Genomic DNA, 25261 nt, shown 5'->3' on the forward strand with positions numbered 1-25261 from the left:
TGTCAAATCTCAGATTTATATATTAACAGTAACATGCTAAATCACTGAATTTGGAGAGAATAAAAAGATTTTCACTTTTATTTTTCTTGTTTAGTTGCGTCCAGATTATTACTTTCATTTTTGTATCTTTCTATGTTATAAAAACCTTTAACAAGTTATATGTGTTTCAAACAACCTACTTGTGTAATAAAAAAAATCTGTCATAATGGAAAGCTACGATTATTAGACTTCTATTCAACATCTGGGAATTGAGTATAAATAAGATAAAAACAACTAATAATAAACAATGATTATTTATGAAATACTATGTGGCAATTAAAAAAAAAATCTTTCATCTTCAAATTCACAGTGTTAAAGTAGAATTATTATTCCACCTTACACACACAGGATAAAAGTAAAGGAACTTTGACCACGTTTACAAAGTAAATAAAGAGGAGTATATATTTAAGTGCAGATCTCAATAAAGCCTATATTCTTCCCATGACACCCTGCTAGGTCCTTCCAGAAGTAATACATGACTTTACACAGTCCACACCTGCTTAAAGCTCAATCTCCTCATGAGTAAAGTAAAAGATCAGAATAAATGATCTTCAAAGATGACTTAAGTTGCACAAACCTTATAGACAATTTAACTTTTAGACAAGGATGATGGACACTTAAATTACTATGTCACGTTTAAAATGATGTGATAAATTCATAAGCTCTAGCATAGCAGGACTGCCTTGGATGTTTATAACATTATAATCATATACGACAGCCCTAAAGGACCATTTTATTCCCCAATGCAAATCCAGAATGAACCAGAGTCTTAACTATCTGAAAATATGAGAAATCATACTGAAAGCTATGCTGACCATTCAATTAAATGCTAAATGAAATTAAAATTTTAAAAATGGTTTCCTCAGAACCAAGCACTACTACTCTGGCTCCAAGCTGTATTTTCAAATGAAACTTTCTTCAATGATAAAATTATTTCAGAAATCTGTTCCTTTATTTAGAATATTGCATTCAACAACACATACACAAATAATACTTGATGTAAGTACATACCTAGGGTTTGTAGCATTATGGTTTCAAGTAAAACCAGTTCTTGAGTCTGTTGAAGATAAGTCTGCCAGGTAAAAATAATAATATCAAAAAGTTTAATAAACATAACACAACTAGACCATGGGAATGTTAAATCTCTTACGATTAAATCATAGATTCATTACAAACTCCAACAAAATCTTTTGGAAATATGAAAATGAACTGAGGGTGACAGATAAAACCTATTTTCTATGATAAATAGATTCAGTTACTTCTAATACAACAAAACAAAACAAAACAAAACCAATCTAAGGATAATAATACAAAAGGGGGTAGATTAACTGAAAAAAAGGGATCTCCAGTCTGCAAGGTAAAACTTTACTTAGGCATTGGCACTTTGAGTCCCATTAAGGACAGGAAGCACCAACTCAAGAAAGATCAAATTCAAACTGGCTTTTAAACAAAAGGCTCATCAGCTCACTACAGGCTACTTCATGTATTAATTCCTTGACTTCCACAGTTGGTCAGTGAGTTATTTTTTAGAATAATTTTCTCTTTTCAGAAAAGACAAAATCAAAACAAACCCTCAAACCCTTAGATTAAAAAAAAATTTTTTTTTTTAGCTATAAAACACCAAAACAATGTACCGAACACCTGTGGGGACAAAAATAGAGAATCTTTTTCCTCAACTTCACTAAATCATTCAAATGTAATCACTCAGGGAAGAAAAGGTATGAAAAATTTTCTGCCATCTCATTCTTGCATCATGACAAATGACTAGGGTGATAAGAAAACCATATTATATATAAATACTCATTTACGTAAGGACATACTTCTAAACTCAGAGTGAAAGCACCTTTAATTTTATTAATGCCCACTTTGAGAAGATCACTGAGCTTCATTTTAAAACATAGGCTTTTCTATTACTTAAACAATACCCTAAGTAATCGCAAGAAATAATTCTGAGTCCGTAAAGTTAATAGAAACTACAAGAAATAACTTTAAATAATCTCATTCACTATACTGAATGGCCACATTAATATTTTAGTCTCTTAAATCCAACATGTAGGATAAATACTTGTCATTAATAGAATCAGATATATTTAATCTGGACCTTAAACTTGATCCAAATCGAACTGAATTAATACTGGTAGTGATTCAGTAGTTAAAAGTTCTTGATAAAGCAATTCAATTACATAGGAGTGCTAGGAAAAGGATTTCAAAAGCCCAGAATGCTATAGTTTCTGTTTTAAGACATCAGAAGACTTAAAAATGGCGTTTTGAAACTAGACCTATTGAAATGTTGATGAGGATACAAGCTGTTTGGAAACTAGTATTACTCTTTTTTTTTTCCCCTCCAGACTATTTTAGGAAAATAAAAATATTTTTGAAATGCCACTCATGTAAGCATAGTAAAATGCATCTTTATGTATCAGAGAAAAGCAGTAGTATATATGTATTGATAGTAGAACACTTGTAAAAAGACTAATTACTGGTCCAGAGATAAATTCAGAGACTTTTCTATTCCTTCATTTGCTGACAATTTAAGAAAATATCTATCTATGGCCTTAAATACATCCAAAGGTGATATGATGCACCCTCTATGTGTATCACTGATTTGTAAGAATGAATAAAACGTCAAACACGTAAAGAGTACCTTTGAATCAAGGACTTAAATGATTCAGAAAGACTAAAACCTCACAAACATAACATGAAACGTGTTTCTGTCAGATCACTTCCTGGTATTTACCTTCCTAAGTGAAAACAGAAATAAGCAGCACAGGACGGCAACACTAACTGAATTACATTTTTATTAGGTTTAAATGATGAAAAGGTTTCAAATTTACAAAGAAAACTCAAAACAATGAATTTTTACATACATCACATTTAGTATCCAGCAGTGGCTCTAGGGGATGAAGACAAGCATGTGCTACTTTGATAACATGTTCAAGTTTTCGAGCCTGTTCTTCTACTTTTGCAGCCAAGAATAATGCAGTAGGTGATATCATCTGCAGAAAAGACAAAATTTGGTGATTTAAAAACACACACATTTTGGAAACACCTTCTACTTTCTAAGGGGGGATGCAAAAAAGGAATGTAATATTCACAGTATGAACTGAAACTGGGCTATGACAAGACTGATGTTAAGTTTTTAGAAAGTTATTCATTAGACGTAACTTGTTACTTCAGTCTATAAAATCTGTTTTACTTGCTTTGCAAGTAGAAATCTAAAAGGAAAAGACTTACACTTTAAAAGAAGGTTTAAATAACAATAATAATGCACACTGGGGAGGTAGAGGAAAAAACTGAAGCAAAATAATAAAGCCAAAGCTCTTTAAAAAGAAAGGAAGGAAGAAAGTAAAGAAAAAAACAAAGTGGGTATAGTCAGATTTTCCCTCTTTTGAGGCAGTCACCACTCACTGGTACTCTTTTAATCAATGCTTCATTGTTTGGTTAAGAGCTATACCCTTTTACTTAAGAGAGAAAAAGAAATCTCCTAGACAAAATAAGAGGATTCTGAACATGAAACTGCTACTTAATTTCTCTATTACTTCAATAAATCAATATTAAAAGAACCTAAAAAATTCAGGTAATAAACCATGTAAGACAAACCAATAGCGTAGAAACCTTGCCAATTGGAGACGAAAAAATCATCAATTTGTTTTAGCTTTAGTAAGTTATCTACTGGAAATAGAAATGTAAGAACATAGCACTATAGAGATATTGACTAAGAAAACACCATCTTGAGCAATTATTTATCCAAAAAGTTAGTACTAAACCAAATAATTGCTGAATCAGAAAACTGACATGTTAAATTCTAATAACATTCAAAGATTCCACACAAGAAATTGGTCATGAAAGGATCATTTCTAAATGTCAAGATTCAGGTACATTATTTTTTAAGAGATGAACATCTAATTGCGTGGAGGCGGGTAATCAATCCCTACATGGAAACAATGCCAACAAAAGGACAGGAGGAGGAAGGAGGGCATAAATCCCATTACATGTTTTGGGTAGTCAAAATAAAGAGAAAACTTGATATAGGGAAGATGGACTCTTTCTTCTGACAGCTCTTCAAACAACTTACAAATATCATTCCTGAGACATAAAAGTTAATCCTTGGATTGCGGCTTTGAAAGGGGCCTTCTGTAATCCAACTGCATTTGCAGATAAGTAAATGGAGTAAAAATGACTTCATGAAGTTGTCTTACTACATAAAAATCTTTAAAACAGACCTAAAATTAAGTGAGTTTGGCTCTAAACAACCAAAAATAATGTTACCTTAAATAGACTGAATAATTCCACCTTGGACTTTCAATTTATTTCAGTCTTTTAAAATTAAAATGACAAGGAAGGTTTAAAAAATTTAGAACGCTCAAAAAAGCAACTTAAAGTTTTCATGGATGTAGACTAAACTGATTTAATCAAACAATACCCAAATTAGTCAGTATTCTTGTAATACCAGTTATATAGCAGTGATCCAGGGCAGGGGGGTTCCTAAATTGTAAAAAGTGTAAGATAACTGAGAGTAGTTATCTTACAATTATCTTCCATCTGTTCTGTCATTTTTTCTACATAGTGAAAATTTCTTATCACTGTTACCTAGTTTGATTAATTCTTTCGCTATTTAACAGCTTACCTCAAAAGATCACATCCTCCCAACTTATGGAATCAGAGCAAAATGCTCTTCTTTATTCAATAGGAAACAGTATATTCCTCTGCCATTGTACTTATACTGTACTCTAACTTCTGGTTTATTATATTTGCCTGCCCTACCAGGCTAGAAGCAGCTTGAACACAGAGACTAAATTATTCATTTGTGTTCCCATTATCTAGCATTGTGCAGCTGCTGTTCACAATACTTAATGAATGACATGTGGACAATCCATATAAAGGCACCAATATTAAGTTCACAGTATTCCAAATGTCGTAATAAAAAGCTAAGAGCCAATGCCAAGGTATGAAATGCAAGAAACAATAAAACGAATATACTTTCAGTTTCCCACAATCTCATTTATTATCTCATTCATGTCTAAACGGGGAATGGTTACACCAAAACTCAAATGTTAGAACTATCTGTCAAAGAGTGAAGCATACAGGTTCAAGTGAAATGTCAAATTAGGCTGAACTTAATAAACTGTTTGCCTAACTGCCAGATAATTTCTCTTAACTTTCCTAAAAGGCACTTCTGAAAATCTCCAATGAGTTTTTCTTGGTAAAAATCTCTTAGGACTTCTAGTAACAGCTCCATCCTCTTCAGACTTTTTGTAAACCTTGATATCAAGAAGAACTTTCAAGTCACACAGCTCTTCACCTTAGAAGATAGTTCTCAATGGAGTCACAATACGCATACTAGTGAATGATTCTAAAATTCTACAAAAACTAAAAAAAAAAAAAAAGCATTCGAGAAGCTTAACATTGATCTTCAGGGTAGGTTTCTTGTTTATTTACCCACATGCCTAACAGAAGTCTTTCTGTTTTCCCTCTAAATAGCGTTCAAGTCTCAATCTCCTTCAGAGCAACACTAATACCCAACACTCTTCCAAAGTTCCTGGTGAAATCCACTAACTCCACTCACATTTCCTCCTCTACTGCCTGCAAACATCTTACTCCATCAGGGCTGTAAAAACAAAACAAAACAAAACACCTTTTTAGATAAATACTTAGTGAATATCCATGTGAGGCTTTAATTTTAAGGATGACTAAGGAAGGTAATTAAACTAGGTACTACTGCTTTTCGTATGAAAAGCTGATTTTGTTGTATGGCTTACTAAAATGAAAATAACTCCAAAAGTTTAAGTAATAACAACATTTTTAGTTGGTCTGTGGCTTTTAAAGGTGAACACACTTCTGAAGGCAACAAACATTCATTACCAAACCTGGTTCAAAGTCAAAGAATTTATACCAGTATTGGAGTAGACACTTGGTTGGTTCACATGACCAATTACAAACTGAGATTCAGTTTACTGGGGATAGGGACCATGTGCTATCCATCTTTTGTGCTCTGGTACCTAGTTTAATAAATTTTCTCAAGGTACTCTAACTAAAGGTAATAAAAATTGATCTTTAAATAGTGTCCAGAGTTTGTCACTCTAGCAGATGTACAACTATTTCAAGGGGATATTACATACTCAAAACAAGACAAATTTCTACAGAAATATACCATACAAATGATGGAGAGGGGGAGGTGGAGGTGATGACGCCAGCTGTAGCAGAGTAGTCAGACTGTCTCAGTGGAATCCTGGCTCTGTTATCTGACTAGCCTAGGCAAATTACTTATTTTCTTTGTGGTTCAGTTTCTGCATCTGTAAAATGGGAGAAATAGTATCTGCTTATAAAGTTGTGCTGAGGATGAAAGGAATCAATATACGTAAAGCACTTAGAATAGTGCCTCACAGTTAATATGACTCAAATATTATTACTACATTGCTTCTCAGCCTTTTGGCTAAGTTTGCGTGTACTATGTTGCAAAATAAAACCACAGCTGTGTATTAAGACTCAAATATTATTACTACTATATTGCTTCTAGGCCTTCTGGCTAAGATTAAGTGTACTATGTTGCAAAATAAAACAGATGTGTATTTTTACTGTTGATTTTAAATTTAAAAAGTGATTTAACATGCTCTTTAAAATTCCCTCCTTTCTTGCTCATCTTCTTCCTTGTACAAACTCAGTTCTTTAAAGGGTTCACTGCAGTCCTAACTATTTATTATAATAAACAGATTCAAACACTCAACTAATGACACCTGGTTTTACTTTAATGATTACACTTGTAACTCTTCTTTTCTCTTCTAGCTCCAATTGTTTTTCCACACTTCCCTTTTTCTATTCCTTTGTATGTTTTGATTTCTCCCTCTCAGTCTGACTCCCTCCCTTCTCTACCCTCCTCCAGCCCATTCCTGGCCACTGTCTCCCCTGCCTGTTCATGATGTCCTCACTGCTGACATTCTTCACTCTCATTGCTGGCTTCAACCGTATAGTTGGAGGCAAGGTCAGTTTGCATTAACAAAAAGCTTACGTGATTGTTAAGACACCAAAAATGGTTATATCACCATCAGTTTCAAATAAATCATTTTTGTCTTTACTCTTTAAGTAATTTACGGCATAAACTTTGTGCATACATCATTTGTATTTAAGAAAGAGCCATAGTCATTTTGTTACTCTTCAATCTCCTAATCCCCAAAAAGCCCTAACAGAAGCAAAGAACTCAAAGTCTGTTTTCTATTTGCTAATACATTATCAACAAGCTTGTTCTAATATATTTTTAGGTTTCATCTTTAGTTCCCAGAGGCTGGTGAGGCTATTTCTCCCATATCCCTTAACTGCCCCAACACTCCCTGTCCCCTAAGACTAGAATTAACTATTTTCTGTGCCTTGAAGATGCTTCATTAAAAAATATCCAACAAGTTCTAGGTACTGCAGCTTAGAATTTGGGACTATGACTATAGTTAAGGAAAAATGGTAATGGTGCAGCTTCAGCAAAGACTCATAGAAAAAGGATTCCAGAACAGAAAAAGAAACCTGCTGCATTTCTGAATATTACACAAAGGAACAGTGAAGTTAGAAAAGCTCCCCTGAAGCACATCTACTTATTAAAGCTCTCAAAAGAGTTCGATAAAAAGTATCTAGGTCATACAAAGACACTGTAAGAAAAAAATTATAAGAGTTGTCCCTAAGCATCAAAAATCATGCTAGAAAGAAGTGCTTCAGGGACTTCCCTGGTGGCACAGTGGGTAAGAATCCCCTTGCCAACGCAGGGGACATGGGTTCGATCCCTAGTCTGGAAGGATTTCACATGCCCTGCAGCCACTAAGCCCTGCAGCAACTAAGCACTACAACTACTGAGGCCTCGTGCTGCAACTCAGAGAAGGCAGTGGCACCCCACTCCAGTACTCTTGCCTGGAAAATCCCATGGACGGAGGAGCCTGGTAGGCTGCCGTCCATCGGGTCGCACAGAACTGAAGCTACTCAGCAGCAGCAGCGTGCTGCAACGACTGAAACCTGTACATTTAGAGCCTGTGCTCTGCAACAAGAGAAGCTTCCACAAAAGCAATGAAGATCCAGAGCGGCCAAAACAGCAACAAAACAATTTCTTAAAAAAAATTCAACAAAAGGTACTGAGAAAATGGAATACTTGCATGAAAAAATGAGACCTTTACCTTATACTATATACAAAAATTAACTCACAACGGACCAAAGACCTAAATGTAAGAACTAAAACTATAAAACTTAGAAGATGATGGGAATACTTCATTATTCTGGATTTGGCAATGATTATTTGGATATGATACCAAAAGCACAAGCAACAAAATAAAAATAGGTAATCTGCACATCATCAAAGTTAAAAAGACTTACGTGCATTAGGAAAAAAAGAGAAGTTGGCCTATAGAATAGGAGAAAATACTTGCAAATCATGTATCTGATAATGGATTAATATTCAAAGTATATGAAGAACTCATATAAAGTAACAAGACCCAACTAAAATATGGACAAAGGACTTGAATAGATGTTTCCCCAAAGAATACATATAAATGGCCAATAAACACATGAAAAGGTGTCCAATGTCAGTAGTCACCAGAAAATTGCAAATCAAAACTTCAATCACTTCACACCCATGATGATGGTTATTATCAGAAAACCATAAAAGAGTAAACCTTAGAGGATGTGAAGCTAGCATCTGTGTGCATTACTAGCTAGAATATGAGATGGTGCTGGTGCCGGGGAAAACAGGATGGCAGTTTCTCAAAACATTAAAACAGAATTACAATGTGATCCAGTAATTCCGTATCTGGGTACATACCCCAAAGTACTGATAGTAAGGAACTGAGCAATCTGTACACTCATGTTTATAATAGCTATACATCTGCCCATTAACAGATTAAAATGGATTAACAAATTGTGATACAATTGGCAGTACATACTCAGCTTTAGCAAAGGAAGGGAATTCTGACACATGCTACAACGAAGATGAATCTTGAAAACATTATGTAAAGTGAAATAAGCCAGACACAAAAGTTCAAATATTTTAAGAGTCCACTTATAAGAGGTACCAAAAAGAGTGAAATTCATAGACAAAGTAGAATGGTGGTTGCTGAGGGAAAGGAGAAATGTGAAGTTTGATTAATGAATGGTTTCAGTTTGTGAAGATAAAAAAGTTCTAGAGATGGATGGATGGTGGTGATGGCTACACAACAATGTGAATGTACTTAATGCCACTGAACTAAAACACTTTAAAAATGGCTTAAATGTCACACTTATGCTGTATTTTACCACAATTAAAAAACACCAAAAAGCTAACTCACCTCCAAACAGACATTAAGAAACCGATTCATAACATAAAGTAATAAGGATATGAAATCACATATTCGAAGAGAACATCACACACCTGATCATATCAACCTAGAACAACCAACACAAAAACACACTGTACTGAGATTACTGATTTTAAAGGGAAAAATAAACTCCTGGGCTACTTAGGCAAAAAAAATAAAAAGAAAGAAAAATTAGATCACCACCCAAACTGCCAGCAATGCTTTATACCAGGAAAGAAAAAAGTGTACATAAATTTAAGATACTCAAAAGAAAGCAAGAGCCAAGGATTTTACACCCCCAAATTGACCGTGGGTATAAAGGGCACAAACTATTATCATTTAAGAAGTCAGACAATACTGTTGCCATGATCTTCAAGAGAACTTCAAACAAAATGACTCAGAGATTTCAACATAAGCACCAAAGGCTCAGACAGTAAAGAACCCGCATGCAATGCAAGAGACCTGGGTTTGATCCCTGGGTCAGGAAGATCCCCTGGAGGAGGAAATGGCAACCCACTCCAGTATTCCCGCCTGTAAAATCCCATGGACAAACGAGCCTGGCCGGTTACAGTCCATGGGGTCGCAGAGTAGGACCCAACTGAGTGATGAATACTTTCAACTCTCAGTGAACAATACTTCCCTGGTGGCTCAGATGGTAAAGAATCTGCCTGCAATACGGGAGACCTGGGTTCAATCTCTAGGCTGGGAAGACCCCTCGAGAAGGGAATGGCTACCTGCTCCAGTATTCGTGTCTGGAGAATTCCATGGACAGAGGAGCCTGGACGGGCTACTGGGGTTGCAGAGGGTCGGACTGAGCGACCAATACTCTCACTTTCAAGTGAACAATACAAATAAAGTTACCTGCAGAACTAAGCATGAATGAAGATTAAAAGGAAGAGTACAAGATGAACCTGGAATATCTTGCTATAATAAAATATGTGAGGAAACTATCCCAGATTATACAGATATGGAATTATATATGCTCTGGCAATTATACTCCTGGGAAAATACCAGGGCAACCAAAACATGGTTCTGGTTTCAAAACATTTATGTGGAAACACAAAACACACATAAACGTTCACAGCAGTAATATAACAGCCAAAAAGCAGAAACAGCACAAATGTCCATTAGCTGATGAATGTACATACAAAATGTAATATAATGGTAGTTCAGCATGAAAAATAAATCAAGTACTGATACACGGTACAACATAGATGAACCCTGAAAACATCATGTACTAAGTGAAAGAGGTCAGTCACAAGGGATCACAGACTGAAATAATTGCATTTATAGAGACTGTCCAATAGGCTGGGGTAAGTATGGGAAGAGATGGCTAAAGGATGTGGGGTTTCTTTTTGGGGTAATAACAATTTCTTAAATTGATGCACACAACTTCATGAACGTACACAAAAACCACTGAATTGTACACTTTCAAAAGGTGAAGCACAGTGTGGGGATTTTATCTCAACAAAGGTGGTAAACATGGGGCAAGAATCAAGTATTTATTCTACCTTTCCCATATAAACTTGTACCAGCAAGTGTCCAAATAGTAGATGAATCACAGCATTTCACTATAAAAAATACAACTTAAAAATGAAAAAATGATGAGTTAAGAGCATCAATGAATTAAAGGATCAAGGCACTGAATATCAACAGCTGTCAACACCACAAAAAGAAACCAGACATTAGCAGTGTCCTGACTGAAGAATGTAACAGCACTGGCAGTCTTGCCAAAGGGATCTAACATGAGTCTGATAAAATTTCTGGACCCAACTGGCAATTTTCAGGGAATACAAGAACAAAGTACATCAAGTGAAATGCCGGGTAGGATGAAGCACAAGCTGGAATCAAGATTGCCAGGGGAAATATCAATAACCTCAGATATGCACATGACACCACCCTTATGGCAGAAGGAGAAGAGGAACTAAAGAGCCTCTTGAAGACGGTGAAAGAGAAGAGTGAAAAAGCTGGCTTAAAACTAAACATTCAAAAATCTAAGATCATGGCACCTGGTCCCGTCACTTCACGGCAAATAGATGGTGAAATAATGCAAACAGTGACAGACTATTTTCTTGGGCTCCAAACTCACTGCAGATGGTGACTGCAGCCATGAAATTAAAAGATGCTTGCTCCTTGGAAGAAAAGCTATGACAAACCTTGTGTGTTAGTCGCTCAGTCGTGTCTGACTCTTTGCAACCCCATGTACTGTAGCCTGTCAGGCTCCTCTATCTATGGGATTCTCCAGGCAAGAATACTGGAGTGGATTGCCGTTCCCCTCTCCAGAGCATCTTCCTGACCCAGGGATTGAACCCAGGTCTCCTGCATTGCGGGCAGATTCTTTACCATCTGAGCTACAGGGAAGATCTTGACAAACCTAGACAGCATATTAAAAAGCAGAGACAACACTTTGCCAACAAAGGTCAGTGTAGTTAAAGCTATGGCTTTTCCAGCAGTCATGTATAGATATGCGAGCTGGACTATAAAGAAAGCTGAGCGCCAAAGAATTGATGCTTTCGAACTGTGGTGTTGAAGACTCTTGAGAGTCCCTTGGACTGCAAGGAGATCAAACCAGTCAATCCTAGAGGAATTTAACCTTGAATATTCATTGGAAAGACTAGTGCTGAAGCTGAAGCTCCAATACTTCGGTCACCTGATGTGAAGAGCTGACTCACTGGAGAAGACCCTAATGCTGGGAAAGATTGAAGGCAGAAGGAGAAGGGGATGACAGAGGATGAGTTGGTTGGATGGCATCACCGACTCCATGGACATGAATTTGAGCAAGCTCCGGGAGACAGTGAAGGACAGGGAAGCCTGGCATGCTGCAGTCCATGGGGTTGCACAGAGTTGGAAATGACTGAGCAACTGAATAACAAGAAGAACAAAGGAAAATGATAAACTGTACTATGAGCAAACAATAAGCAAAATTCAGACAGGTGGAGACTCTACAGGTCTAATGTCCTAGGTCCTTCAACAGACAAAATTCAAGTAAAAGAAAGGGATGGAGAGGAAACCTGTACTTTGAGACAGGAAACCTTGCATATATCCTATCCACATCCTTCTCTGTATTTTTAATCACTTCCAGATTACTTATAATACCTAATATAACACAAGAAAGTGAAAGTGAAAGTGAAGTCGCTCATTTGTGTCCGACTCCTAGCGACCCCATGGACTACAGCCTACCAGGCTCCTCCATCCATGGGATTCTCCATGGCAAGAGTACTGGAGTGGGGTGCCATTGCCTTCTCCGTTAGTGAACTTCTATGTAAATATTAAGAGCTGCTGGTGTGGGGTAAACACAAGCTTTGCTTTTTGGAAATGTTGAATTTTTCCCAAATAGTTTCAATCCACGGTTGGTTGAACCCACAGATGCAGAGGGCTGACTGTATAATGGATTATGAGACACAGAGGAGAAATCAAAATTAAAATGAACAATCTTCAACTTTAGCAGGTATCAGTGTTACTTTAACAGTAAGAGAGAGGATGCCAGGTCTCACCACAAGTATCCTGATTACACAGGTTTAAGATATAGTTCACTAAAGTATATTTTAAAGGAACATTTTGGTAATTCTCATGCAGGAAGCTGGTGAATCACTACTGGCACAATGCAAAAGCTTTATATGTACTGCTTTCGGTGATAAATTTCAAGGCTATGAAAAGATTCCTAACAACAGATACTTGAGGCAGAAATAGTGATAACTGCATGAACAATGGAGTCTAGATCTGGGTGAGATTTTTGCTTCTGTCACTCTGTTGCTGTGTGATTTCAGACAAAGTGTTTAACCTTTATGATTCTTTTCTTCCTTATTTGCAATAAGAGGGTAACCAACTTCAGATAAATATTTAAGAACGACACACCAAAATTAACTTGAGGAAAAACAAACACAGAAGCCCAAGAAACTCTTCCCATGAAACCAGTAAATGAATATAGTAGACACTTATCTCCAGATAGTAAAGCAAAATTAATGTCAAAAAAATTATGTCAAAAACCTCCATAAACAAAATTAGATGACAAACTACTAAAATATTTGCTAACATGATAAGAAATTCACAAAAAGCTCAAATAAGAGGCTAAGGAACACATTAGTACTTCACAGAAAGGCAAACTAAATTTAAACTTTAAATTTTAGGTATATCAAAAATGTTTCCCTTAAGCCCTAAATTAGAAAAAGATCACAAATTGATCTTTGTTCCTAAGGTCCTTGAGGAATTACAGATGAATAGGCAATTTCTTACTAGAACATAGAAAATTCACCAAACACTCAAAATTAATCTAGTAAGGATAACACAGCTTTAGCCTCCTTAACTCTCTAGGTTAACCCATGGTTTTCTCAACCTTAACACTACTGACGTTTTGTACGAGGTACCTCTTGGCTTTAGCGGGCAACCCTGTGCGCTGTAAGATGTTTAGCAGCATCTCTGGCTTCTATTATTCACTATGTATCAGTAGTACCCCTTCCCCTAGTTGTGACAACCAAAATGTTTCCAAACATTGTTAAATGGGTGGTGGGCAAAACCGCCTCTGGCTGAGAACCACTAGGTAAATCTATACCATCCTTTGCTAGTGCCACCTTAAAAATTACTTCTCCAGCAATAGCCACATCTGTCCCCAACTGGGATCAGTCCAATTCTGTATGTTTTTACATTTGCTGCTATGTGCTGCATCCAATGCCTGTGAAAAAAACAAACAAAACCCCTTTCCTCTCCTGATAAAGATACACACAAATGTTTGCACAAGCAAAAAGTATTTCTGAAAGGGCACACGAAGACAGTGAACAGCAATGGTGTAGGGCACCGGGCTCAGACACTTAGATGGGAGGGAGATTTATCATATCCCCTTTTCTACCGTTTTCTACATTGCTTACCGTGTTATTTGATACCTTAAACTAATAAAATACATTTAAGTTTGGCATAAATGTTTCAATTGCTGCAGTTCAAGAAAGAGGCCAACAGATCTAAAGAAAGTAAAGAGAAGATTAAAATGACCCCATGAACTGGAGAAATGCTAGGAAACTAAACAATGACCAATAAAAATACTAAGAATGTGTTCTTTACAACCTCATCTGAAGAGAACTCATAAGACTTGGAATTAATACAAGAAAACAAGTGCATTGTAAGCTTGACTAACCAAACAAACTAATGAACAGAGTTTCTAGGAGAAGCTGAGTCAATATGTGCTCTATGACTGACACAGGGGACAATGCTCTCCCACAGGATATACTTTGGAGGCACTGTTGTTTCCAGAGCTTTTTTTATACACTTTACTAGATTCATCTTGAGCTTGATCCAGCAAGGCCATTCTTCAATTACTAATCTTAATTACATAAATCTTACTGCATCCAGTGAGCAAAAGATAGATTTATGTAATTAGGTTACATATAAAACTCATTTCCTGCTGATAGCAAGCCAACCTTCTAAAAAGAGAAACCGACAATGATGAAAGACAGCTCTGTTGACACTGATTTTTAACACAAGAGCAACTTGACCTTTAGGGGATTTTTCACTTTTAAACTTGTCAATGTGAGAAAAAATAAAGCCACATAAATTTTTTAATATAATGAAAGCATATTTATTATAAGATTGGATATATTTTGTCACCAACATCTTTAAATTTAAGCTTGTTATGGTTTAATTTACCAAATGGTGTTTAATTCACTTTGTAATGACTTAAACCTTTTTAAAGTTTACTATGACATTCCATTATAGCCTTATAAGAAAACTATTCCCAATAATGTGGCAGAATATGAATTTAAAAGTGACTCACATTCAATTTGAGACCACCCCCTTCACCCTAAAAGAATAGGAAAAAAGATAAAAGAGTGAGGCTGTGCAATTGTTGCAAGTGCACCAACACAAATATTAAAACCACTTTTGATATAATAGCAAAGGTAAAAAAGACAATGGTTAGAAATGAAGAGTGCAATTTACTTCTCAAAACAGAAACTAACATCAGATTTCAATTATTCTGCTAATAACAACTCTGTACAACATTGAGGTTTGCCTTTATACACACATAAGACAGAAAGTAGGGTAATAAAAATGAGTACTTTGGCTTTCTTACTAAATGATGGCATTTAATAAAATAACAAGGGTTAGAATGCCAGCGACCTGGGCTTCACCAGTCAATTTAAAGTTACAGCTGTGAATTTTGGCTGTAAGCATTTGCTTTAAAGCATACCAAACAGGCCATAGAGACAAATTATGAAAGAGGGATGGTTCAAAATGAGAAGTGTAGTCTTGTAGTGAAATCATTACTGAAGTAGAAAAGCAAGCAAATGGGCATCTGCAGCCACGCAAAGAATTTCCAGAACTATTTTAATTTGTGACTCCTACCAGTATTTTCCAGGGCTACTTAAGTCATATTCATATTAGTATTTATCAGTTCACTACTGCCTTAGAAGACAATTTAAATAAAAATGCTATTTCTCTCAATCTAAATATTACTACAAAAAGGTTTCCTCTCTCTTCCCAACACTATCACTGATCTAAGTTCCATGCACAAGAAATAACCAGGGAAATAAAAACAGAACAAGAATCACACAGATTTAAAAGATGAAGAGTAGAAGCTATGGAGACTGCAAGAGACCGAAATGTATATAAGAAATGTATATTGTTTTTAAGATAAACCTATATGCCAATCTGATAAACCAAGTCAGATTTATGATCAGAAGAGATTAATATAGGAATCAATCTAAACTATGAAGCTTTTCCTTTCTTCCAACTCAAAAAAAGAACCTTTTCAAAAACTGTTTTCTTAAAAGGTCTAATAACAATCCATGCATGAAGTCTTCCATGGTCAATTTTTCCACACACCTTTCAGAGTAACACTCTAAAATAATAGCTACGAGTAAAAAACATGGTGAGAAATAAGGTAAAATATTTACCTTAAAGTATTTCTAAATGATACGTAGTTTTGTTAACAGGTACAACACAGTATGCATGTTTCTCTGAAAAGAGCACACACCCAACTGCCCTGTTTCATAATTTAAAATTGCAACTAAAAGCCACTACTCAATTTGTGACACACAAGATTTACAGCATATGTTCCAAATCAGTACCTTAGTATTGCAAGGTAAGATGAACTTCAAACTAATTATACACATACACGACATAGTTTTGTCTGAAGCAAGATACAATTCAAATCACCAAAAATTTAAGTAGACAACTAATGCGAACCTGTGATAAATAACGTTTGACAACTTAAATTGTGTTAACAAGTGAAATACTCTTGCTAAAATAGCAAAACAGTTCTTTCAAAGGATTACTACAAAACAAAGTTGCAATTAAACTAAGCCCAATTCATACTATTTGAAACAATATGAATACAGATGACCGCGTCTCCCCATCACATTGTACATTAAAATTGTTTAATTTAATTACCTTAAATTGTTTAAATGTCGAATATAAAACTTAAATGCATACAAATGTAATAAACACTCTTTGAGAAAAGAAATGCTTCTGATTTATCTCTCAGCTCAAAAGAGCCGGCAGAGCCTGACAGCGCCTGGCAGCTTGTCATCCCAAATTAAAAAACTAACAAACCAACGAACCAGAAACCGCGCATTTGAAGCAAAATGTTCAAGCCATTCACCTTCACTGTTAACTTGGAACACTAAATACAGTAGTAAAATCCACGACCAACTCCTTTCTACGTATCGATTGTACCTTAAAATTTGGTTGCAGTAAAAACAAACAATAAAATAGTGCAATAAAATAGTACTTACATATCTGCTGAATTTGGTGAAAGAATGGTGCATGTAAAACCTGTGCATATAAACAATCGCAGTGTTTATTGTAAGCTGAGAGCTGGAACGTAACATTTAGGAAATATTGGAGAAAAACAAGATCTCTTTCCAAAACAATTTTGAAGGAAAATATCCGATCTACGGTCCTTTTCCAACGCCACCCGTTCACTCAAAACCAATCCCCAAACTGTAAATAATAAGTAAATAAATAAATAACCACAGGATGGTGGGGTGGGGGCTGGCGGTTATAAAAGGCTCCACACCGAAATGGTAATACTAACAGTAACAACAAATGCCGAGCATTTCGCTCTAATATTGAAATTAAGCGAGCCCAGGAAGGATTGATCAATGGCTACGGCTGACTAAACCTCAAATCAGAGTTGAAACACGCGCGCACACACCCATACAAAACCTTGTCAAGAATATAAAGACCTCCCGTGCGCTCCCCAGGTACGAGAGAACCGCCATCAAATTCGCTGGGAGAGCTAGCTCTCAAGCCCCTCTCGGACGAGAAGTGGAAGCAACCGCCTTTTTTCTGCGATAATCCCTAAAAGTCCCCTCTCGTCTGGGCGGCACTCCCATCCCCCGCCGCCACCACGCGCGGCCCCAAACAGATTACACAACGCAGCCTCCCGGCCCGCATTCCCGGTCTCCCCTCCTCCTCCACTCCTCCGCCGGTCGCTCGCGACTTTCCGAACCCGAACCTGCCTTCCCTTACGGCGCGGCCGTGGCCCAGCAAAGGCCGAGGCGACGGCGCCATGTTCGCGGGGCACCAGGCCCGGCGACCGGGCGAGTAGTGAGAGGGACAGGGCGTGAGCGGCGGAAGGCCAAGAATAAGAAAGGATACACATTGAGACGCTGTCCCATTTCCTGGATGAGGTTGGCCGCCTGCTGGCGGTACGAGAGCTCTTTATCCGCCTCCACTCCGCAGCGACGGCTCGGCGTGTTCTCCAGCTGTTCCCGAGTAAAGAACCAGCGAGAAGAAGCTCCACGGCCCGACGCCATGACACTTCCTCCTCCGCCCGCTCCCTCACCCACCCCCCGCCCCTCCGGGCTCGCAGACTCCCCGCCAAGGCCGCGCGACCCCGCCCCACTCCGCTCGCCGTAGACCAGGCACTGCCCCTTTTCACCCCCGTCGCCGCGCGTGCGCGTGCGCGGGGACCGCCCTATCGGCTCGCCCAAGCCTTTTGCTTTCTCTTTCCTGCCTCCATCCTCGCTCTCGCGTACGGGACCACAATGCTCCGCGCCGCTTGTCATTTGGAGGCGCCCAGAGGTGGGGGTCGGCTGGAAGGGAAAGGTCGGCGCGGTGCATGCTGGGTCTAGGATTGGCTGGGCTAAGGGCGTGGTGGAGAGGAAGGGAGAGACTGGTTTCGGGTCGGATGACAAGAGAGGCGGGCACGCGGCTGCGCCATATGTCCTGGGCGTGAACTCTCAAATCCCGGCGATGCTGGAATCTGGAGTCTGGCAGCGCTTAAGAAAAAAACCAAAACCTTGCTGTGCCGCAGTCTCGCGGCACATCTCTATTTTTCACAGCGTCTGTCTGCGCAATATCGTAGGCTCCCTACTCTCAAGTGGCGGACAGTCTTCCCCCAACGGGTGGTTCTGGCAGGGACCTACCTGAGAAAGGGTGCAGAAGAAATGACGCTCCACGTTTGTGCTGTTCTTCAGTGCTTTTCCTCTACATTATCTTGTTTGAATTCCACGACTACGTAGGCCGAGGGTTTATTTTAATTGCCTGCCAGAGGTTATCCAATTAGCAATCAGAGTAGCTGGATTTCCAAACTAGGTTTCGAGTCCGTTTCGGTAGTGGTTTTTTAATATCTGATTTTAAAGAGAAGTTTGAAGAGAAGCAGGTGCTGTAAAAACAACTGAGGAAAAAAATTATCAGTGTTGAATATGGTAACAGTATTCATTAACCCTTTCTCCTGTTCCTGCAAGAAAATTCCGCAGAGCTCCACCCTGGGAGTGGGTGCGTCTCTGGCTTTGAGCCAACGCCTACTGTGTGTGAATAATTTTCTAAGTTTTAAATTTTTGTTGTTAAGTTGTTGAGTCGTGTCCGACTTTGGCGACCTCTTGAACGGTAAGCCCACCAGGCTCCTATTTGCCAAAGATTAGAGCACAGGAAGACATACTTCTAAAGGCAACTGGTACTTTCATTGAGTTCTTGATTAAATCTGCAGGCTTTTGTCATCGTTTGGGCGCTCCGACGCTCAGTGTACTGATATATCTTGGCTTGCCCGGCCCCCCCCCCCCCCCCCCCCGTCACACACAGTATTGAGGTATTTTGGTAGTCACCTGGCGTGAACGGTTGTCTAAATAACTTTCTTAGCTACCTTGCTTAGAAGTTCCAGGGCAGATTGACTGAAAGCAACACTTAAAAAGTGTCTACCTTGAACGCTCATTCATGATAAAAGCTCTAACAAACTAGGAATGTAAGAGAACTTATGCAACTTAGTGAAGTTAATACAACCTTAGAGCTGGCATCATGCTTAATGGTGAGAAACTTTCCTACTAAAGCATGACTCCCGTCTCATCACTCCTTTCAAAGTTGTCCCATAAATCCTGTAAGAAAAGGAAATCAAAGCTAAGCAGATCAGGAACAAAGAAAGAAAACTGACTTGGTTCCTAGTAACATAATTGTTCATGTAGAAAATCTTGAGTATTAAAAAAAACTGAAACTAGTAAGTGACTATAGCAGAATTATAATACGCAAGAGTCAGTTGCTTTCCTGTGTACCAGCCATGTATAATTGATATTTGAAGCTAAAAACACAATATCGTTTATAAAAAATAAAACAGGTGTGAATCTAAAATATATACAGGATCTGTTTATAGAAAACTATAAAGCTATGATTAAAGAAAATAGAGTGGAAGGATATTCTGAGTTCATGGATTCCAGGAATTAACATCACTAGATGTCAGTTCTTCCCAACTTCATTTATAAATTCAATGCAATCCCAATAAAAAATTTATCAAGTTCTTTTATAGATAAGTACTAATTGATTCTAAAGTTTATTTGGAAAGACAAAAGACCCAAAATAGCCTACACAATACCAAAGAAGTGGAATGGGCTCTACCCAACCTCAAAGCTACAGTATGAAAGACAGTGTATATTGGCAAAATAATAGACATACATCAGTGGATCAGAATAGGGAGCCCAGAAATAGACCTATAGAAATATGGTCAACTGATCTTTGACAAAGGAGCAAAGGCACTTAAATTAAGATCATCTTTTCAACAAATAGCGCTGAAACAACTGTACATTTATCTGGCAAAAAACCCCCACAAATCTCACAAAATCTCAAAGATCTCACTTTTAACAAAAATTAATTTTAAGTAATCATATCCCTAAATGTCAAATGCAAAGCTTTAAAAATTCTGGAAAGTAACAGGAGAAAAGCTAGGTGACTTGTTTGGCAATGAGTTTTTAGATATAACACCAAAAGATGATCCATGAAAGAAAAAATTAAGTTGGATTTTATTAAAATTAAAGACTTATGCTCTGTGAAAGACAGTTAAGAGAGTGAAAGTACAAGGAAAATGGCTTTGCAAAACACTTTCTAATAAAGGACTTGTGTTCCAAATATGCAAATAACTCTTAAAGCTCAATAAGAAAACAAAGAACCCAATTTTAAAATGGGCAAAGGGGGGGCTCTTCCCTGGTGGTCCAGTGGTTAAGACTCTGTACTTCCAATGCAGGAGGACATGAGTGCCATTTCTCATCAGGGAACTAGGATCCCACATGCTAAGTGGCCAAAAAAAAAAATAAAGGGAGCAAAGGATCTGAACAGATACTTCACAAAGAAGTGATACAGATGGCAAATAAACATTTGAAAAGATGTTAAACATCATTTAAGGGCATTCTTAGCAGTAGTTTGCAATTTTAAAAGACTGGAAGCATGACCATTCATGATTTGAGAATTGAATAGTTTGATATATCTATACAATGAAATACTAGTCCCCTATTAAAAAGAAGGGATCAAAGTGCTGAAAGAAGAAAAGCTGCCAATCAAGAATATCAGAAAAGCTGTCCTTAAGAGTTGAAGGAGAGAGTTTTCCAGCCGAGCAAAAGGTAATGGAGTTCATCCCCACTAGACTGGCCTTACAGGAAATGTTAAAAGGACTTCTTTAAGCTGAAACAAAACAGTGTTAATTGGCTGCAGGAAAACATATTAGAGGATAAATATCACTGGTAAGTTATGTAGGAAAAATCAGAGTAAAGTTGTAAAGGTGATAAGTTAATTACTTTCAAAGTTTGAAGATTAAAAGACAAAGTAGTAAAAATAACTACAAAAACTTAAGAGACACGCAAGATAAAAAGATGTAAATTGTGATATCAAAAACCTACAACATCAGTGGGGAAGGGAATATAAATATAGAGTTTTATAATGCGTCCAAATTGAAGTTAGCTTGCTTGCTAAGTCACTTCAGTCATATCCAACTCTTTGTGACCCTGTGGACCAGACCGGAGCCCTCCAGGCTCCTGTGTCCATGGGATTCTCCATGCAAGAATACTAGAGTGGGTTGCTAACACGCCCTCCTCCAGAGGATCTTCCCAACCTAGTGATTGAACCCACATCTTTTAAGTCTCTTGCGTTTGCAGGTGGGTTCTTTACCGCTAGCGCCATCTGGGAAGCCCTAAGTTAGCTTCAGTTCAGTTCAGTTCAGTCGCTCAGTCGTGTCCAACTCTTTACGACCCCATGGATCGCAGCACGCCAGGCCTCCCTGTCCATCACCAACTCCCAGAGTTTACCCAAACTCATGTCCATCAAGTCGGTGATGCCATCCAACCATCTCATCCTCTGTCGTCCCCTTCTCCCCCTGCCCCCAATCCCTCCCAGCATCAGGGTCTTTTCCGATGAGTCAACTCTTCACATGAGGTGGCCCAAGTATTAGAGTTTCAGCTTCTGCATCAGTCCTTCCAATGAACACCCAGGACTGATCTCCTTTAGGATGGACTGGTTGGATCTTCTTGCAGTCCAAGGGGCCCTCAAGAGTCTTCTCCAACACCGCAGTTCAAAAGCATCAATTCTTTGGCACTCAGCTTTCTTCACAATCCAACTCTCACATTCATACATGACCACAGGAAAAACCATAGCCTTGACTAGACAGACCTTTATTGGCAAAGTAATGTCTCTGCTTTTCAATATGCTATCTAGGTTGGTCATAACTTTCCTTCCAAGGAGTAAGTGTCTTTTAATTTCATGGCTGCAATCACCATCTGCAGTGATTTTGGAGCCCAAAAAAATAAAGTCTGACACTGTTTCCACTGTTTCCCCATCTATTTCCCATGAACTGATGGGACCAGATGCCATGATCTTAGTTTTCTGAATGTTGAGCTTTAAGCCAACTTTTTCACTCTCCTCTTTCACTTTCATCAAGAGGCTTTTTAGTTCCTCTTCACTTTCTGCCATAGGGTGGTGTCATCTGCATATCTGAGGTTATTGATATTTCTCCCAGCAATCTTGATTCCAGCTTGTGTTTCTTCCAGCCCAGCGTTTCTCATGATGCACTCTGCATATAAGTTAAATAAGCAGGATGACAATGTACAGCCTTGACGTACTCCTTTTCCTATTTGGAACCAGTCTGTTGTTCCATGTCCAATTCTAACTATTGCTTCCTGACCTGCATAAAGGTTTCTCAAGAGGCAGGTCAGGTGGTCTGGTATTCCCATCTCTTTCAGAATTTTCCACAGCTTATTGTGATCCACACAGTCAAAGGCTTTGGCATAGTCAGTACTTGTATAATTATAGATTACCTTTACGAAAATACACATATACAGATAACAGATAAAATTGGCTCCCTCTGGGTGACATACATTGAATTTAATGCTTTTGAACTCTTCTACCATGTTTGTGGATTGACTTCTAAAAAATGAACTTAAAAATTTTTATTAGGTATCTGATAAAAGTGAGCAGTGTTTTATATTCAGAAATGGAAACTTCTATTCACTTTTGTTCAATTTTGTTTCGGAAAAAGCCTCAGAATCATTGTAAGCTAAACAAATATGAAGTTGGTATTTATTTTAATTAAATTCATCTTAAATAATTGAATATATGTATTTTAAATGGAAGTATAGTTGATTTTTTTGGAGAAGGAAATGGCAACCCACTCCAGTGTTCTTGCCTGGAGAGTCCCAGGGATGGGGGAGCCTGGTGGGCTGCCATCTATGGGGTCTCACAGAGTCAGACATGACTGAAGCAACTTAGCAGCAGCAGCAGCATAGTTGATTTATGATATCAACTATAGTTGATTAGTTGGTTAGTTGATTAGTTTCAAGTGTCCATCACAGTGATTCAGCTATATATTGGGTTGGCCAAAATATTTGTTCAGATTTTCCCATAAGATGTTATGGAAAAACCTGAACAAACTTTGGTCTACCCAATTACATTTAAATAAATATTTATTTATGTTTGTAGGTATTTATTTTGGGCCTCCCCGGTGAAGAGTGTGCCTGCCAATGCAGGAGACGAGGGTTTGATCCCTGGGTCAGGAAGATCTTCTGGAGAAGGGCATGGCAACCCACTCCAGTATTCTTGCCTGGGAAATCACATGGACAGAGGAGACTGGCGGGCTACAGTCCATGGGGCTGCAAAAGAGTCCTAAGTAAAATATGATGTTGCAACTAAACAACAACATTTTATTTATATATAATACTTTATTTATATATTCATCTTCATATTAATTTCCCTTATAGGGTATTACAAAATATTGAATATAGTTTCCTGTGCTATACAGTAGGTCCTTGTTGGTTATCTGTTTAGTATACAGTAGGAGAAGGAAAGGGCAACCCACTCCAGTGTTCTTGCCTGGAGAATCCCAGGGACGGGGGAGCCTGGTGGGCTGCCATCTATGGGGTCGCACAGAGTAGACACGACTGAAGTGACTTAGCAGCAGCAGCAGCAGCAGCAGCAGCAGCAGCAGTGTGTATGTGTCAATCCTGATCTCCCAATCTATCCCTCTCCCCTTTGGTAACCATAAGTTTGTTTTCTATGTCTGTGAGTTTCTGTTTTGTAAATTCATTTGTATCATTCTTTTTGATGAATATAGGTGTAAGTTTTCTGGTTGGGTAATAAATATTGGGTTGAATTAGAACAGGCTTCCTTTTTAGGGGAGGTAGAAAATTTGGAGAAGGGTCCAGTCCAAGGAAGAGAAATACTTGGATGACTATGAAGAGTTGTCCTTTGGAATCTGATGGTGGTGGGATTTTTTTCCCCCTATGGCTATGTTTTGGCAAAGTACATATACTAGATAAGAAGGGAGAGAAAAGCCTAAAAGGGGGATTTTCTTGAGAGATTTTTGAGATTTTGGGTGTGATAAGTGCCATGTTAGGGCCAGAAGGGTCTTTTCAAATTTCAACTAGTTATATCCTTGTTGCAGTCCTTTAATGGACTGGAACCTGGTGGTCCAGAGTCAACGATAAGAAAGTGAAAGAAGGAAAGAGGCTAATATTCCCTGGGTTATGCAGAAAACCAATAAAACCCTAGGACAGGGCTTGTACCATTCACATAGGCACAGGGCACCCTCTCAAGAGGTCTTCAGAGGTCTTGAAAGCTTGGGCAGGAAAATGAGCTCGGCAGGCTTCCACACTCCAGAGAATCAGTCAGAAAGAGAGGGAGAGAAAAAGAAAGAAAGAAAGAAGGACACAGGGACCCAAGTCTCTAGTGGGACAAAGGTCCTTTATTGAACTCTGTGTGAGTATATATAGCTCATTACAAGGTAGCTTCTTCAGATAAACATCAAAAGACCAGACTTTACAGGTTACCAAGGAAACAAGGAGTAATAGAGGCCATAAAGCCAAAAGACATCCATATCAAAAGAGGGTTGTAAATCATCCCTTTCACCATATGGAAAAGCTAATGAAGGAAATCCTATGCAAGCATCCCATCTCTTTGATCTCAGTCCTGGGAGCGGCTTGCCGCTCCACTCGTTCCTGACAGGAACTGATAAGGAACAGAGGGCTCAAGAGAGACAGGAAACAGCACACAGGAATCCTACTGTTAAACATTCCCTGACATACCCTAATTAAAAACCTCACAGCCTTTTGATAGATCAAATTCCTCAAACCAGTGTGTGCACCCATGTGATCTTGTCTCTTTGTACCAAGAATGTCTTGCTTTCTCACCTCCAGCCCCAGTGGTATCCCTTCCTGCTGTGTTCTCTCCTGCCACAAGGCTTTCAT

At 38.2% G+C, this 25261-nt stretch overlaps 1 protein-coding gene across 7 annotated transcripts in view; it reads right to left on the reverse strand.

Annotated features, from left to right (window-relative positions):
• CCNT2 (cyclin T2) overlaps positions 1–18085 on the reverse strand; it is a 31785-nt gene extending 13700 nt beyond the window's left edge. For 3 of the 7 annotated variants that reach the window (XR_009740955.1, XM_061439419.1, XM_061439401.1), the window contains exons 1-4: positions 17928–18085; positions 17060–17141; positions 2907–3035; positions 1051–1111 (exon numbers count right to left, since the gene is read on the reverse strand). Coding sequence is in view for 6 of the 7 variants with exons in the window: in XM_061439419.1 (XP_061295403.1) it covers positions 1051–1111; positions 2907–3035; positions 17060–17141; positions 17928–18085 (430 nt within the window). In the remaining variant the exon portion in view is untranslated. Of the gene's footprint in view, positions 1–1050; positions 1112–2906; positions 3036–5605; positions 6333–15099; positions 15127–17059; positions 17146–17927 lie in introns of those variants that run through there. The other 4 variants (XM_061439410.1, XM_061439394.1, XM_061439434.1 and 1 more) reach the window with 3 other exon arrangements.
• Between the last annotated feature and the right edge of the window lie 7176 nt (positions 18086–25261).

The sequence above is a fragment of the Bos javanicus genome, chromosome 2, assembly GCF_032452875.1.
Source record: "Bos javanicus breed banteng chromosome 2, ARS-OSU_banteng_1.0, whole genome shotgun sequence".
Classification (NCBI taxonomy): Eukaryota; Metazoa; Chordata; class Mammalia; order Artiodactyla; family Bovidae; genus Bos; species Bos javanicus.